At 41.6% G+C, this 14,989-nt stretch overlaps 1 protein-coding gene and 1 pseudogene across 1 annotated transcript; both read right to left on the bottom strand.

Annotated features, from left to right (window-relative positions):
• The window catches only part of LOC133928711 (NADH-ubiquinone oxidoreductase chain 5-like), a 4,936-nt pseudogene extending 3,619 nt beyond the window's left edge, over window positions 1-1,317 (bottom strand).
• A 2,887-nt stretch (window positions 1,318-4,204) lies between these two features.
• Window positions 4,205-8,931, bottom strand: LOC133928712 (small ribosomal subunit protein uS4m). The gene is given in 2 exon segments (XM_062375167.1): window positions 4,205-6,785; window positions 6,788-8,931. Coding segments are annotated over 2 exon segments (1,065 nt in total). The 5' UTR covers window positions 6,819-8,931; the 3' UTR covers window positions 4,205-5,751.
• Window positions 8,932-14,989: the final 6,058 nt, after the last annotated feature.

Raw genomic sequence — 14,989 nt, 5'->3', positions numbered from 1 at the left:
TCGACTCGCAAAGGTGAAGCCAGAGGAGATTCAGAGGCCCAGTTGAGAACAGCAAGCGTACAATCAATCGGTGTATGGAAGTTCGGTGAAGCTATATTATGAAAATAGAAGATTGAGGGGCACAAGTTCCCTGGCTGAGACCCGCTATTGGAACGAAGAAGGAAGTCTACGAAGCGTCAATTCTAAGTAAGTTCGGGTCCAATTTGGTTATCCCATTTTTCTAGCAACCGCTTTGAAATTCTCACTCTTGTGCTTCGAGCTCTTTCCAAAAACAAAACCGCCTAACATCGATCTGATTGAACTTCTGACTCCTCGCTCTTCGCCCCTGCCCCTCCACCCAAACCTCCTGATCCCCAGACCAACCGGCGACGGAACCCTCAACAGCAGGCGGAGTTATATATTAGGAACCCCGTCCAATGGAGCACCCTTTTTGGTAATGGAGCTATGGGCGACATTGAGAGAAAACTCGACTACTTTTCACTTTAAACTAGGGCTGAGAAGATCGTGGACGTCTGCCCGGAAGAAGAGCTCGTGGAGAATGAAAAAAGTTGGAAGAAGACCCTCTAAGGGTATACTATTTATTCGGAGAGGCCCGCCTTTCGAATATCTCAATAAAGACCTCCCTAAGATCTGGGAACCCAGAGGGGCTCTTGAGATCATTTCATAAATGAATGGCTTTTTCCTCTTTCAATTCCTGCTGGGGGAAAATGGCTCCAAAGTGCTAGAAGGCGGACCTTGGATTATTGGTGGTCGGGTTTTCATCCTGAAAAAAATGGGAAAGAGGATTGGATGTCCGTAAAGACCTCTTGCAGAGCGTCCCTATGAGGGTACGGTTCCCTCAGCTCGGGCTCCACCTCTGGTCATCCAATATTATAGTAAGGATTGCTAGTACTATAGGTAAGCCACTTTATATGGAGAAGCAGACTTATACCAAAACCCCTCTCGTGTTTGCCAGGGTCTGTATTGAAGTTAATAGAGCAAAGAAGCTACCTTCGAAGGTTTGGATCGACGTCGGAAATGGAAGCCTTGAGGAAGAATGTGTCGAATACGAATGGATTCCTCTTTCATGTACTAATTGCAAGGCCGCGGGTCATAACCGGTGAAAGTGACTCAATCTTTGGTGCCCAAGGATTCTGCACAATCTGGAATATCGACTTAATGCCTCTGAGAACTGTCAAGCTACCTCCACAGGTTTGTAAGGCTGTTAGCGCGCCCAATCCTGAGCTTGATAACCTTGCCCCACAGCTTGAAGCGATTCCTACTAGTAATGTATGTGAGATTGGAGCCGAGCAAGCCATTGAGCATTCCTCATTACCTATGTCTAATTTCTTTTTTTTTCGCGGGCTTAGAATCGGCTGTCAGCTCTGGAGATGTCATTATGTAACCAGGCCACCAATCTGAGTAACCTTCCAGTGCCTTAATCCCGGATCCTGCTGGTTCCACCTCCACTGCTCCTGTGGTTCTGGACGAGATTCTTGCTGTCTCAGTGGCCATGAAAGAGCACAATCCTTCAGCATTCTACTGGAGCAGAGAAAGTAAGTCTATATCATACTCAGAGATAGATCCCCCAGTGTCCTGGCTGTGGATAAGCCTTCTTGGATCCAGCTAGTTGGGAAGTCTATTCTATCTGTGAAAGGTGAGGGAAGTGAATGCAACTCTAAGAAAAAAGCTAAGGCTCGGAGCCAAACAAGAGCAATGAAAAGTGCCTCCAACAGAGGAGGGAGTTCCCCATCAAATCTAACCTCAAACTCCTAATGAATGTCCTCATAACGAATGCTAGAGGGATGAACAATATTGAGAAGCAGAGGGAAAGATGGGAGCTTATAAAAAAGAACAAAGCCTCTATTGTGGGAAAAGTTTGTGAGACCCGAAGTTCTAGAATAGAAAATGGAATGAAGAAGGGGTGTGACCTTATGGCCAACTATACTAGCTCCCCTAGAGGGATAATATAGCTCCTAAAGGTTGTTTGTTTATGGTATATTACTGTAATTGGAGAATTTGACCTGGTGCTGACTTGCTGCTGTTCTGAGAAGGGGACAGACCTTGCAAAGCTTGACAAGTTTTTTTTACATTTATCAATCCAATCTGTCTACAGATAGGCGCCTACTGTGGCAGCAATTAATTAATCTCCGCCTTAGCATACAAGGACCATGGCTCACAGCGGGTGATTTTCATACTGTCAGAATCGTCGGTGAAAAAATGGGAGGTAGAGTTCCTTTTTTAACAGGAGCCCAGCCTTTTTTTTTCTTGACTGTCTGCAGAATGCGAACCTGACCGATCTTCGTTCCTCGGGGCACATACTCTATTGGAGCAATCAATCCGGTGGGGCCAGACGCATCGTCGGCAGACTAGATCGAGCCTTAGTTAATCCTGACTGGATCCAAAAGCTTCATGCTTCCTGTGCTGAATATCTTACGCCGGGCTGCAGTGATCATGCCCCAATCCTCGTCTTATTCCGGCTGTCAGCTCTGGACCAAAGCCATGAAAGTACTTCCGCATGTGGGAATCCCACCCCTATTGATGTAGTGAAGAAAGCTCCCGGTCACGGGAAATCCAATGTTTCTTCAAAAAAGAATAAACTGAAGAACACCAAACTAGCGCTCAAAGCATGGGATAAGCAATCTTTCAGAAAAGCTGGAGACAGAGTGAGGATATGCAGATATAAAGTAAATGAAATTCTATTCAAGCAAGACTTGATCCAAATGGATCCCCTTAATGCTGAGCTTGTTGATGAAGAAAAAGAGAGCTGAAAGCTGGTACAACAGTTTCTTAGTGAATAGGGGACAAGTATCTTGGCAAGAGTTAATTCAAGAGATTGTAGAGAGGTTTGAGGTCAGAAATGTGGTTGGTGTAGTTGATGAGTTTAATCACTTGAGGCAAAGAGGAAGCCTAGAAGAGTACAAGTCACAATTGGAAGAATTGAGGGCTGCCATGTTGATGTGCAATCCCTATTACGACGACAACCTTTTTCGACAAAGTTTTCTTGGGGGTAAGGGTATTGTAAATAGAGATAGATGTTTCATCCGGCTTTGAGAAACAATTCGGAAACCCCGCTCTTCCCTTTGCCTCTTCCACATCTATTTTTGAAACTTGATTCGGTTGAGTTTGAAGCAAGGACCTAATCTGATAACGCTTTGTTCTCCAAAGAATGGAGGTGGAAGAATTTCTTGAGATAGAGAAAGCTACATCTCGACTTTATTTAAACGAAAGAAAAAGGTTAGTCCTGCTCCTAGACTTCCAATTTGAATAGTAGTAATGGAAAGGAACAGGTTTAGGAGAACTTTTATGTATTTCTTATAGCGATCGCTGAAAGTCAGTCAATGCCCTGGCTTCAATGAATGAAGACCGATGGGCTACGAAGTGGAGATGATGTCGTTGTGTCATTGCTCGTGATGTCTTCACCAGGATTTTACTTACCAATGTGAAAGGTACCGTGCCAGTGGTTCTATCATTTAGATAGAGAGTGATCTTTCCTTCTTGTCGAAGAAAGATATGACGTTGGGAAGGGAAAGGGACTAGAAATGTTTCCGTAGCCTTGGGGCGAAGGGCGGAGAGTTCCGTGATCCATTTCTTTCAGCATACATAGGTTGAGGATGGAACTCCTATAGCAATCGATGTGGAAAAAGGCAACAGCCGAATACAAAGCAGAAAAAGCGAGTGAGATCTTTACTTTCTATTATCATACAACATAGAAGTATTTAATCAAATCAGAAAGAGCCCTGGGATTTGACCAAAACGGCATAATTGAAAGCTCTCGTCTCAGTCGCTCGCCTAAGAAAAGGTACCGGGTTGCTCCGTGATGACGAATAAGCAGCCCAGAGATGAGAGGAAGAGGCTCAGTATCCACTGGCTTCAGTGGTAGGAGTTGCCCATTGTTCACCGAAGTCGTCAAAGAGGGAATCCTCTCACTTTTCATTGGACAAAGAGGCTCTCCCGTGATCGGCTAGAACAGCCATCCATCCAGGGCTTGATGAGTCAAGAGCAGGAGAATCACTTTTATAAAGGCGACAATCATCTGCAAGGCTGGATCCATATTCCATGGGGGAACTCACGTGGACAGGAAAGTGCTTCTTCTTGGTCCTCTTTCTCTGTAAAATGGGAAAGACATCACTATGAGGTGTAGCGACTACGGTAGTTGATGTATGAATTCTGCCTTGACCGCTGAGAAGTTACTACTCTTTTTTTTTTCTAGGGAAAGATTCCGGATTTTGTCCTTCTTCCTTTGATTCTGATATTTTTCTTTTTTTAACTGCCGAAATGTTATATAACTTTGTATCTAAAGAAGTCTTTTAAGTATGCAATGACGTCATTCTCATTTTGACTAAAACAATATAGAGCTAGATATGTCTGTATCTTAGGGAGAAGTACTTCCTCAAGGTTGAGCATTTTGTTTTGTAATTTTTTTTTCTATTTTGTTTTTAAGGCATTCTGAGGAATTTATTCATGGGTGCCTTCATAAGTCCGTCTGAGTGAATTGAGACAAGTACTCCTAATATAGTTATAGCAGGGTTTACTGACTTCGCGAATGAGTTCCAAGCTTTTTAAAAAGAGTATGAGCTCGGCCAAAGACTCTTTCAACATCTGTTTGGAAGCTTTGGCTTACTCTTTCAGACTCTGGCCCCTTCTTAATAGCAAATACAAAGTTATCTGCATATATAACAACAAGAAATTCCTTCTTTTGACTCAAAATATGAATCAACATGATATGTTTCTGTAAGAAGATATTCTTAAGAACTGGAGATAAGGGGCTTACCCGCTGTATTCCTTTAAAAATGAATGCATAACTTTTTCGATTCTGATCTTTGATATCACTAGCTTCAATCAGATTACAGAAGGCATCATTACCTTGCCCAATATGCACGCTTAATGTTGAAATGCAAATCTGAATATTAAAATAAAAAAATAACCTACTATATCTGCTTGAATGAGTCTATCAACCTTTCCCAATTTTGGAACATGAGCGAAAAAGGGGATGACTCCTCTCCCTTTTCGAAACCCATGGGAGTACGTTAGAAAGATGTCTTCAAAAACGATGTTCAAAAGCCGTATCCATGACAATGATGTCTGCCTTATGAGGCTGTCTAATGGGGCGCATCTCCCCCGGCTTATGTGGTTTAGGAATGCATGATCGATACATCGAAGAGAACTAAAAGGAAGAATTCTTTAATGACCTCTTAATCTCCTCCACTTGGGACTTGTCAAGAACTTCCAAAGTAGAAAACTTTTCCCAAAGCCAAAGGTAGTAAATAACACATAATAACATCATAAAATAATCTTGAAATTCTCTTATCCTCCTTTCAAAAAAGAATAAGTCTTTCAGACCTTTTTTTTACATTTTAAACTCATGTTCATGGTCTGTTTTATTCCCAATTGTTGCCCGTGTGAAAAGAAAGAAGAGAAATTGGGCCATGTTTCCCGAGAGAGACTGCCTTCTCTCAGGCCAGCAGTCTTATACTTATAGTCGACTGCTCTATGATGATCTGACCTCTTTCCTGGGCTCTGCTCGCTCGTCTACGCTCCGACCAATTCAATCAAAATCGAAAAAAGATGTTTCCTTGAAAAAGTCTAAGAAATAGTAGTAGTAGTCAAAAAGTGCACTTTTTCCATATATTTTGATTTATAGGGATCCCTATCTTTATCTCTATCCACAGAGATACCTATCTATATAGAGAGAGATTTTTCTAAAAATTGATCTAGACTATCCTCTATCCGGATAGATATGTCCCTATGAGCGACTAGGCCGATCTTTTTTTATATGTTTTGGCCACGTCCGTTTCCGCTCCGAAGAGGAAGGTTTGGATCTTTCAATCTTATGTCGTGAGGGATGTGACCTATGTTAGGTCCATAAGATACCACAGCTTTTAGTGTTCTATGATTCACCTCCGAATAATGAGTAGGTAGTTCGATCCTTTTGATTCTTATCTTCCTAGTAAACGGGGATCCAGAGCAATAGGTCGAATTTCTATATAAAGAAGACTTGTAAACAAAAGGACTTATTGCTCTTTTTCGGTTTTCCTCTTCCTCCTTCCTTCTTTTCAATAAGAAGAAGTATTTGAAATGAAACAAATTCCTCTTCATTCTGTTGTGCTCAGCGAAGGAATTGCCTAAGCATACTTTTGCGTATCCAAACTTCTTTGTTCTTTCTAAGTCTTCTTCTTGCATATAAGAACGCAACTCTTGCAAAAACCCAGATTTGAGTAGTAAGCGGTATCCCCTCTGAGTTGTGAGTAAGCGGAACCATTCAGTTTTTGTTCTTCTCCAAATTCTGACCGGTAGGAATTTGCCTATGATTTTTCCAACTGATATGTCGATATAGAAAGATCTCCTTATTTCTTCACCGCGGGTTCTCGCGTCATTTTCTTGAAAAGATATTAGATCACCGTGGGAAACTTTCAAATGAGTAATGGTTACCAGTCCATTATTCAAACAAACCCTTCAACGACTTATCGGCTGCCTTGCTTGAGGAAGAGTGTCACTAAAACGGAGACAAACCGGAATCACATCCGATCTTGTTTCTTGATTGAGTAAAAAAGGGATATATGAAGTTCGTTCTCTTCCTCTGTGCATCTCCCTTATGGGTAAATCCCCATAATAAAGGGACAACTTTCGTGTAGTTTGTGATTTGATGTTACTATTTAGATTTTCTCTCTGGGAAAGATTTCTTTTAATGGATCTCCTCTTGTTCCTCAATCTTCGGAGAATGCGGCGTTGGATTAGAGAAAGTTCTCTGTTCCGAACATTTCCTGGAAGTAGACGACACATTTTAAATCTTAATGCAGGCACGGCATATTTCGTTGAATCAGTCTTTTTCGCCACATCGCGTATAAAGGGAATCGAACCCAACTCTTCCATGAACCCCCCACGAATGGTCCTCCCTTAACTCAATGAACTTTGAGAATTCCTTTGCCTAGTTTTTTTCTTTTCAGTTCTCATAAGTTCTTGATATACTAGCAGAAACTCAATACTTGACCGACTGTGTCACAGTGCTCAGGTAAAGTGGCAGTGGTTGAAAGCGAGCGGAAACGTCAGTGTTTTCTGTGCGTTACGATAGTAGTGGTGAAAGAAAATCCAATTCCAATATCTCAATGTAAAAGGAAAATTGTTTCACTTTGAAAAAGGAAAGACTCCAGCTAGCTATATGAGATCGAACTTCTTCCATCACTCTATCTACGATATTCATTGCACCATGATTGAAGGCCTACGTATCTTCTTTTAGGTATTTCTTATTGGTTGAAGGCTCGCCATCACTGAACATACGAACAATCAACCTTTCATCATTACTCCTTCGTATCTCTCTTTTCTGTTCGCCGGAAGGGAAGAAGGCGCACCTCCACTAAAGCTTTATCATAGTTCCTTCTCTCACCCGTAGTTCCGTCTTTTTGGTGGATCTTGCTAGTTACTCTCTTGAAGGTGAAACTAGGCCTACTACGGAAGGACTTAGTTCGCTAGGGCGATCAGTGAAACTTGGTAGGTATGGGCCGGGACCCCCCTAGAGGCTTTTTCTAAAGCAGCCTCCACGTAAGGTACCGGCTCGCCTTGATACACAGCAATTAACAACAGGTATGGTTTGGATAGAGGGAGTAGCGATAGCGATTCCTTGCCGGTTTTTTTTTATGTTGTGAAGGAGGGAGGGGTACCTCTTTAGCAAAAGGGTATAAACTGGAGATTATTCCCTGAGAGCTTGTCCAGTACCACCAGTACCGATGGAACTCAATCTCATTTAGAAAACTTATCTATATATTTAAGCAACAGATTTAGCAAAGCAAAGCACTTTCGAATCTGATGCGCTAGCCGCCCAGCGAGAAAGGCCCTCTTTGTTGCGGCTGTCCTATCCCTTCTGAAAGGTTCTACAAAGCTGGATGATTTTTAGTGCGGGGAAGTCATCAGTGGAAAGAGAGTGGTGACGGGGGATAGAACAGGAGTCTGAGTCTTCCAGTTGATACGAGCTCAAAATCCTGAATCTATGAATCAATTGGGAGTGGGAGGAAGGACATAAAGCAAGAACTCTATCACGAAGGGTGAGGAATGAACGGACTTGGCCAAATGAAGATATAAGCAAATAGCCGCGCACTCCACAAAAACATCCTGGATCCTTTCCTTTTGTACGAACAGAGGAAGCTTGGATCAATGAAAACCTATAGGGATAAAAAAGGGAAAGATTCCCGACTTTCTATCCACTCTCAGCCAGTCAAGAAGAAGCCGAGAAGATAGAAGACCACTCCCTTTTTTGTAAAAAAAATAAATAGAGATTCTCATGTTCCCTCCTCGGAACATTTTATCACTCCTTTAGGCCTGGCGGCCTCGGTTATTATATTGTATGTGAAAAAAAGAGCTAATTTAGTTACGTTCAACATTGAGTCAGTCCATGGTTGATCTGTAACCAATGATTCCATCTTCAGTGCTCTTGCTAATAAAGGATCATGATTTATTATAGCTATAATTGTTTTTTTGATGTCAGTATGCTCAAACTGCGCGAATGTCAAATCGATTTCTTGTTGATCTGACTAGGGCATTTCGAAAAAAAATGGAAAGAGTCAGAAGCGGAAATAATAAAACCTACTTTTTTGCTTTGACTTGACAAGAACCTCATATCCAAGACGAGGAAAAAACTCTTGTGAATCGAACATACCTCTATCTTTCAAAGCCTTATTGAGAAGCCGAACTAGAATTCTCTTCTCGTACCTTTGTTTTTGTTAACTACACCGCTATTTCAAATGAAGTTTGTTCGACCAATCGATTTAATCAGTCGCGATTGACAGAGACGAAGCATCAAAGGTTTATGGGTAGCTGTACTAAATGAGGGCAAAGGATCCTTCTGTGTGCAATTCAAGCTTGAACGCTTTCGGATACGTAATAGAATCTTTGTTTTAAGGTGCGTTTTCTTTACTTTTGACTGCGTCGTCTCGCCCTAATCTCGTGTCCAGGTCACTACGGACGGGAACCCTATTTATCTATGCAATTCCCCATATCCGACGCACTCGACAGCCCTCTTCGCAGCCTTGCTTGCAGGCAAAGCCAGCATTGTTGGTTTGCCTTCCTTTGAAGCAGAAAGAAATAGCTAGTTTGGCACCTTCCATACCTTAAAAGGTAAGGGGAACTAAAGCTTCGCCCTTCCCCTTTAGGAATGTGATCGGTTTGTTTTTCCGACTTGTATCAGGGCATTACCGTAAAGATAGCCGCTCCTGGTCCGCTCATTAGTTCATACGGTTCGCATCTTCCCTTTGCCGCGGAGTAGAGCAATTGAGGATGGAAGAAGAGCATGAAGAGCAATCTAGCACCTACATTGTTAGGGACCCGAAGCGGATCAGGCTCCTTAAGGGAGTGGAAGTGGCTGACAATGGCGCTTTGCCGCCCGCACCTTATAGAATGGAACATCTCTGGGCATTGACTGAATCTGTTGATAGTGAGGCATAACCTTAGAAGGAAGCAAAATGCCCTTTCTATGAAGCAATGGTACCAATATGCAAATCCACTTTTTTAAGGATCTAGAGCTAGAGGATCAACCTCTTTTGGGTAAGATAGCATAGGGCATGCCCCGCCCACTCTTAAGACTAGGTACCCGTAGACTAGTTTTTACTACTAAAAGAACTTCCCTATGCAATGGTGCTTTCTAGTTCTTATCTGCACCTACATTTAGAATTAACCCTATTCTTGATAATGGGACCAAGAAGGGCATATATTCAAGACAAAAGAATTCCACTCAGAATGTTGATCTTCTGACCACGAAACTGAGCAAGAAGTCCATCTGATAGTGGGCGGTTGGTATTTGGAGATCAAAAAGTACTTTTTTATGGGCAGAGGTATAGCTGTCAAGTAGAAGTCTTTCGCTGTGACTAGGGATAGATAGGAGATGATCCCTCGGTTCGTCTGAGCCGGACCGGAGTCGAATACTTCGGATCCTGCATCTGCTTCAGTTGATTAGGTGCAAATGTGCCTTTTGGACCGATCCTATGAATAAGAGGCATTAACAAAGCATTTATGAGACACCATACTTTCAATAGGCAAGGGCCAGCCTTTCAGGTCTGAAATCTCAGTGGAGACGGCAAAGATTAGGTGCCTTTTTCTTTACTCTTTCTAAGATAAGGAAGATTTCCGCTGAGGCGGGCAAGGAAGGAGGAGGCATGTCGTCAGTTACGAAAGAGCACCATCCATCCGCTTCTGTTTCAGAAATAGTCGGCATCGAAAGCCGGGGCAATGTCCTAAGCTAGGGCTAAGTACCAAAAGCAGGCAGCTATTGAGTATTCACTAAATGAACAAGACAAAGGCCGCCCTTCCTATCATGATCTGAACCAGTAGCTTACAAAGAGAAAGACTCTGATTCAATGTTCTTCTTAAGAAAAAGAAAGAATGACACGGACTTTTCACTAAAAAAAGAAACTATCTATACTATAGGTTCTTAGACTCATCAAATAAATAGAAAATCTTCACTGAACAATAGCAAAAGTTCCCACCTAAGTTCGGTATCCCGTCCAAGTGCAGAGTAGAGAGAATCGGGTGCTTCCAGTGATTAGTTATCAGAAAGCCCAGTTTTCCCGAGCCTCCTAATAAAGAAAGGTTCGAATTGGCTGTCTGCTTCTGCCTAAGTATTTGTTTTCATTTCTTTGATTGAACATTCCAAGCTTCCTTTCTATTATACCTAATGCCCATAGCTAGTTTGATTTTTTATTTGTCTATTCTTTTTGAAAAAGCTTTATCCGCCCCGCGCGAGAGAGTTGAACAAATAGCATAGCCTCTGGGATGTTGGCCCTAGTGAAGGGGAGCTCTTTGCAGCTGTCAGTGGAAAGATGGAAATTGGTTCTAAAAGAGCCGAGCTAGGGATAAGAGATATGGTTGGTTGGAAAAATGGAAGGAATGCTATTCTAATGGGAACCGGGAAAAGAATGGGTTCCCAATACAGGGCCCGAAGAAGAGAGACGAAAGGAAGTAGTGAAAGAAGAAATAAAGTACGCGGATCAAAGTGAAAAATCACATAGCTACTAAGTCAAAACGTCCAATGAGAATGGACATCAAGAAGGACATGAAATCCATTAGCAGCTCTATCAGTTATTTCATTATTGGCATTCCTTAACCAATAGAAAAAGAAAGAGATCACAAGCGTTATCAGTCTCCAGACGCATCTATATATAGAAAGGAGTAGGGCACCTGATATGAGATACATACTGGAGTCAAGGATTGGGACCACTAGTGAGAAGGCAAAGAAATCGTTTTTATGTATCGTAAGGGAAAGAAGGACCATCCATTGGCAAGCACTTAAGGACAATGGCTGGATTAATGAACTCCGACAACTGCTTTCCCTTGCAGCACGTTGCCAACTAAGCTCTCTTACGTACCAACTGAGCCACTTATTTTCAACGGAAAGGTAAGTCCGTTAGGCACAACTGCAAATGGAGTTTCTTACCTTAGCATTCCCAACTATAAGGGATTACCTTAGGACAACTGGAAATGGGACGGGAGAGGCTTTAGCAACTAATCTTTCCGCTTCATATGCCGCTGATCCTTGACAGGCAAAAGAAAACCTATATCCGGGGCTAGCTTTCTTGTTTGGTGGGGCTCTCCGCCTTTACCTGCCCGTTCTTTCCTTGCCACCATTGTGGTGCCGGTCTCACCCCCTCTGCTGAGGAAGGGCTTTCCTCTTCTTCCTGTGTACCTCTAGTGACTCAACTCGTGTCTTGGAGGTCCAAATGTTCCTATTTGCCTTTGCATTTTTGCGCCTCTAGAAGCCTCATCGCTTTTTCACGGTCAAAGTTCAAGAAATAGGGTTTCTGATCAGCAGAAAGAATGAACTGTAGACCCGCTAAACAGCTGCACCAAGAAAAATGGCTCTTTCGGCACCCTCAAGAATAGCTTGTGCGTTGGCCCAAAGAAGCCCTGGGTAGAGGCGGCAGGGCTGTTCAGTATAACCAGCTTCAATTGCTTTAGCTTTGTGCTCTTCTTGAGAAAAGTCCGAGAATAATCTGGAAGTGCTTTTCACCTTTCCGCCAAAACTGAACGAGAGCCAAGCGGGTTGATCAGAATGTCCTTCTTTCGCAGCGCTATAACATTCTCGACGTTTTTGACTATCTCGATCTATTCTAAGTAGCACCCAAAAAGCACACACTAAGTAGATCTTTACCAAAGCCATATCTCCGCATCCAAAGCAGCCTACTCATCATAGTATTTGGTTTCATCTTCATTTTTCAATATAGTAGAATTTCGTTTATGTCAGGTAGCACACCTACCGATAAGCAGAAACTGATCATTATACCTAAACCCATGGATAGTAACCATTTTCTTTTATGAGGACTCTCTGTTTCCGGTATAGGACCAAACATTTCATTAAATGGATAATCATTTTGAAAGGCAGACAGCACTACTGGAGTAAGATCCTTCATTTCCACGAAAACTACCTTACTATAATCAGTCACATTTGCCCTCTCATTGAGAAAGACATCATAATCTTCTGGAAACAGATCAACGGGTAATGCTTCTATACCGCTAACTGGTATATACCTGAACCATACAACGGTATAAAACCCAAATTTGACAAGAGCATAGAAATTCCCACATACAAACGATGTTCCATCCTTGGATTGGATTGTCATAAGATTCACTAAACATTGTGTGTATTTAGCGGTCAATGTAGAATTTAAAGATTCTGTTAATCTTTGTAAAGATGTCCATAATCTGCTTCGCATAGAGAGTTCACCAAATTTCATAGGAGAGAGAGTCCTTAAAGAAAGCATATCCCTTAGATAATTATAATGAAACCTCACAATTGGTTGATTGAATTCGATATTATTGTTGAATAAGCACATATTATTCCAATTAGGACTATAATATCTATAACGGATTTCATAGTGCGTTTGCACATATTCATTTATATATTCTTTTAATATACGTGGATCTTGCAAACAGTTATTGACAATTTCCCTCTTCCTCCTCAAAGCAGTTATATGATTACCACTACCATATTCTATAGAATACGATTTGATTTTCTCGCTCAAACTATTGAAGGAATAGATAGTTTTTTTTACCAAATTTATGCATGATACGTTACTCAAATCCTTATACTCACTATATTTTTCTCGAATATATAATATAAAGCTACTAATAGCTTCCGTTAAATGATGAAACATTTTCAGGGTCAATTTTGTTTTTCTATTAAAAATAGGTAAGGATTTATTCATTTTTTATGTTGCGTACCTTATACTCTACACCACAACAGGAACCAGTTATCAATTTCTTGAATAAAAGGAGGGATGAATAAGAAATTGGTGTTCCATCTACGAGATTCATACACTCAACTCCCTAATAGTCTAGATCTACTCCCTAATAGTCTAGATACATAGGCTATGACTTTATGTCAGCACTTATTTATGTTCAAAAGCACAATAGCACATGACGAAGTTCAAGTGTCTTCTCTTCAGGAAAATAGAGCACAATTGTTGGATTATATGGAGCTGGATATCAGTCTTTTAGGAGGAGTGCTTTTATTCTATTTCCCGAGGCACTCTTCAACGATTGAGGTGATTCCCGAGGCACTCTTCAACCACTCTTAGTGCTATCGTCAGGGTCACCAGCCTACTGTACCCTTCTTTCTTATTCAGGCCTTGTCTAGCTTAAACAGAAGAGGCTTGGTTAGCTTCCTTCCTATCAGGCAGGTGCTGTTCTTTGCAACCTACTATTCTTTAAGTACGCTGTGAGTAAGCAAATAGGTCACTTGCTGGCACTAGACGCCACAAGAATCGTTGGTATACAGCTTGTGTGCTTAGTCTAGCCTTGCTAGCAACCTCTTGCTACCAGAGGACTACCATATACCGTTCCTTGCTGTTACCACAAATCGATCAATTCGTTACTTTTCATCGGAAGAAGTAGAAGTAGCACGCAACTCGGAAAGAAAAAACCTCTGATGCAATGCATCTTTTGCATAAAGATGCTACTAATGTAATGCTTAGAACTGATCTATTGCAGGGCACTGATATTCGATTCCTATCAGAACAACTCATGTGTGAAGTAGATAGATAAGTAGAGTAGCTTTAGCTTGCTTTGTTAACTTACGTAATGTTGCTTAAGATATGTGAATGTAGTTACGTGAGCTTGCTTGCCTCACATTCCTAATGTATTGTTGACAACGCTTGCAATAGGGCGTAGTAGTGTTGCGCTGGGTCGTCTTGTTCGGAAGCTGATTGAGAAGATATGCTGGCGAAAATAGGATGCGTAAACCTTGGACTCATCATAGCTATGCTATGGCTATGTACTAGTTGACGAGCTTGCCTCCAGTACTTGATAGATGCCCATGACTCTCTATCTTCAAGTGATCTTTGCCCATAGGCGTAGTAGTTGTAGCGAAGCGGCATATATCGTAGTTGTTCGGATAGCAAGCTACCTGACGTGATAAGGCTACTAGTGCCCTCCCTCCACTCATGCCTACTTTCACTAACCTATAGCTATTGCATGCAAGCTATAATCAAATAGGTTCCATAGCTCCGGCAACATTGGATTGGATTCAGGACGAATGTGTCGTTAAGAGGGTTTTATTTTCAGTGTTCCTCTCTTTTTATTCAATTATGAAACATATCTTCTCTAATCACATGAAATCCATGAAAGCCAGTGAATACTAGAGCCAGTAAATTAGAAAAATTCCGAAAAGAAGACTTGTTCCATATGCAAATGCAAGAAACCAGTGCGTAGAGAATGAATCCCTGAATGGTTATAAAACCATACCCAATCGACTTGGATTGCGTTTTTTTTAAAAAATCATATAATTCGAGGTACGGTTCCTCATCTATGGAAGTCGCACCAAATATTGGAAAAATCAACTCGTAATTGAGCCGAACATAGGGCCAATCACCTATAAAATTTTTCACGTATGAATCCAGAGAACTAAAAATGCTTAGTAAAACGACTGGAAGAGAACCTATGAGCGGCAATCCATGAAAAGGAGGTTCGTTAAAGGCATCATATTCGGACATACTCTGCCGTAGCTCATTAGCTACATCAAAGTAGCTCA

This window comes from Phragmites australis, chromosome 9 (assembly GCF_958298935.1).
Source record: "Phragmites australis chromosome 9, lpPhrAust1.1, whole genome shotgun sequence".
Classification (NCBI taxonomy): domain Eukaryota; kingdom Viridiplantae; phylum Streptophyta; class Magnoliopsida; order Poales; family Poaceae; genus Phragmites; species Phragmites australis.
The sequence above is the reverse complement of the archived record's forward strand: the minus strand, read 5'-3'. Positions and strand labels throughout refer to the sequence as shown.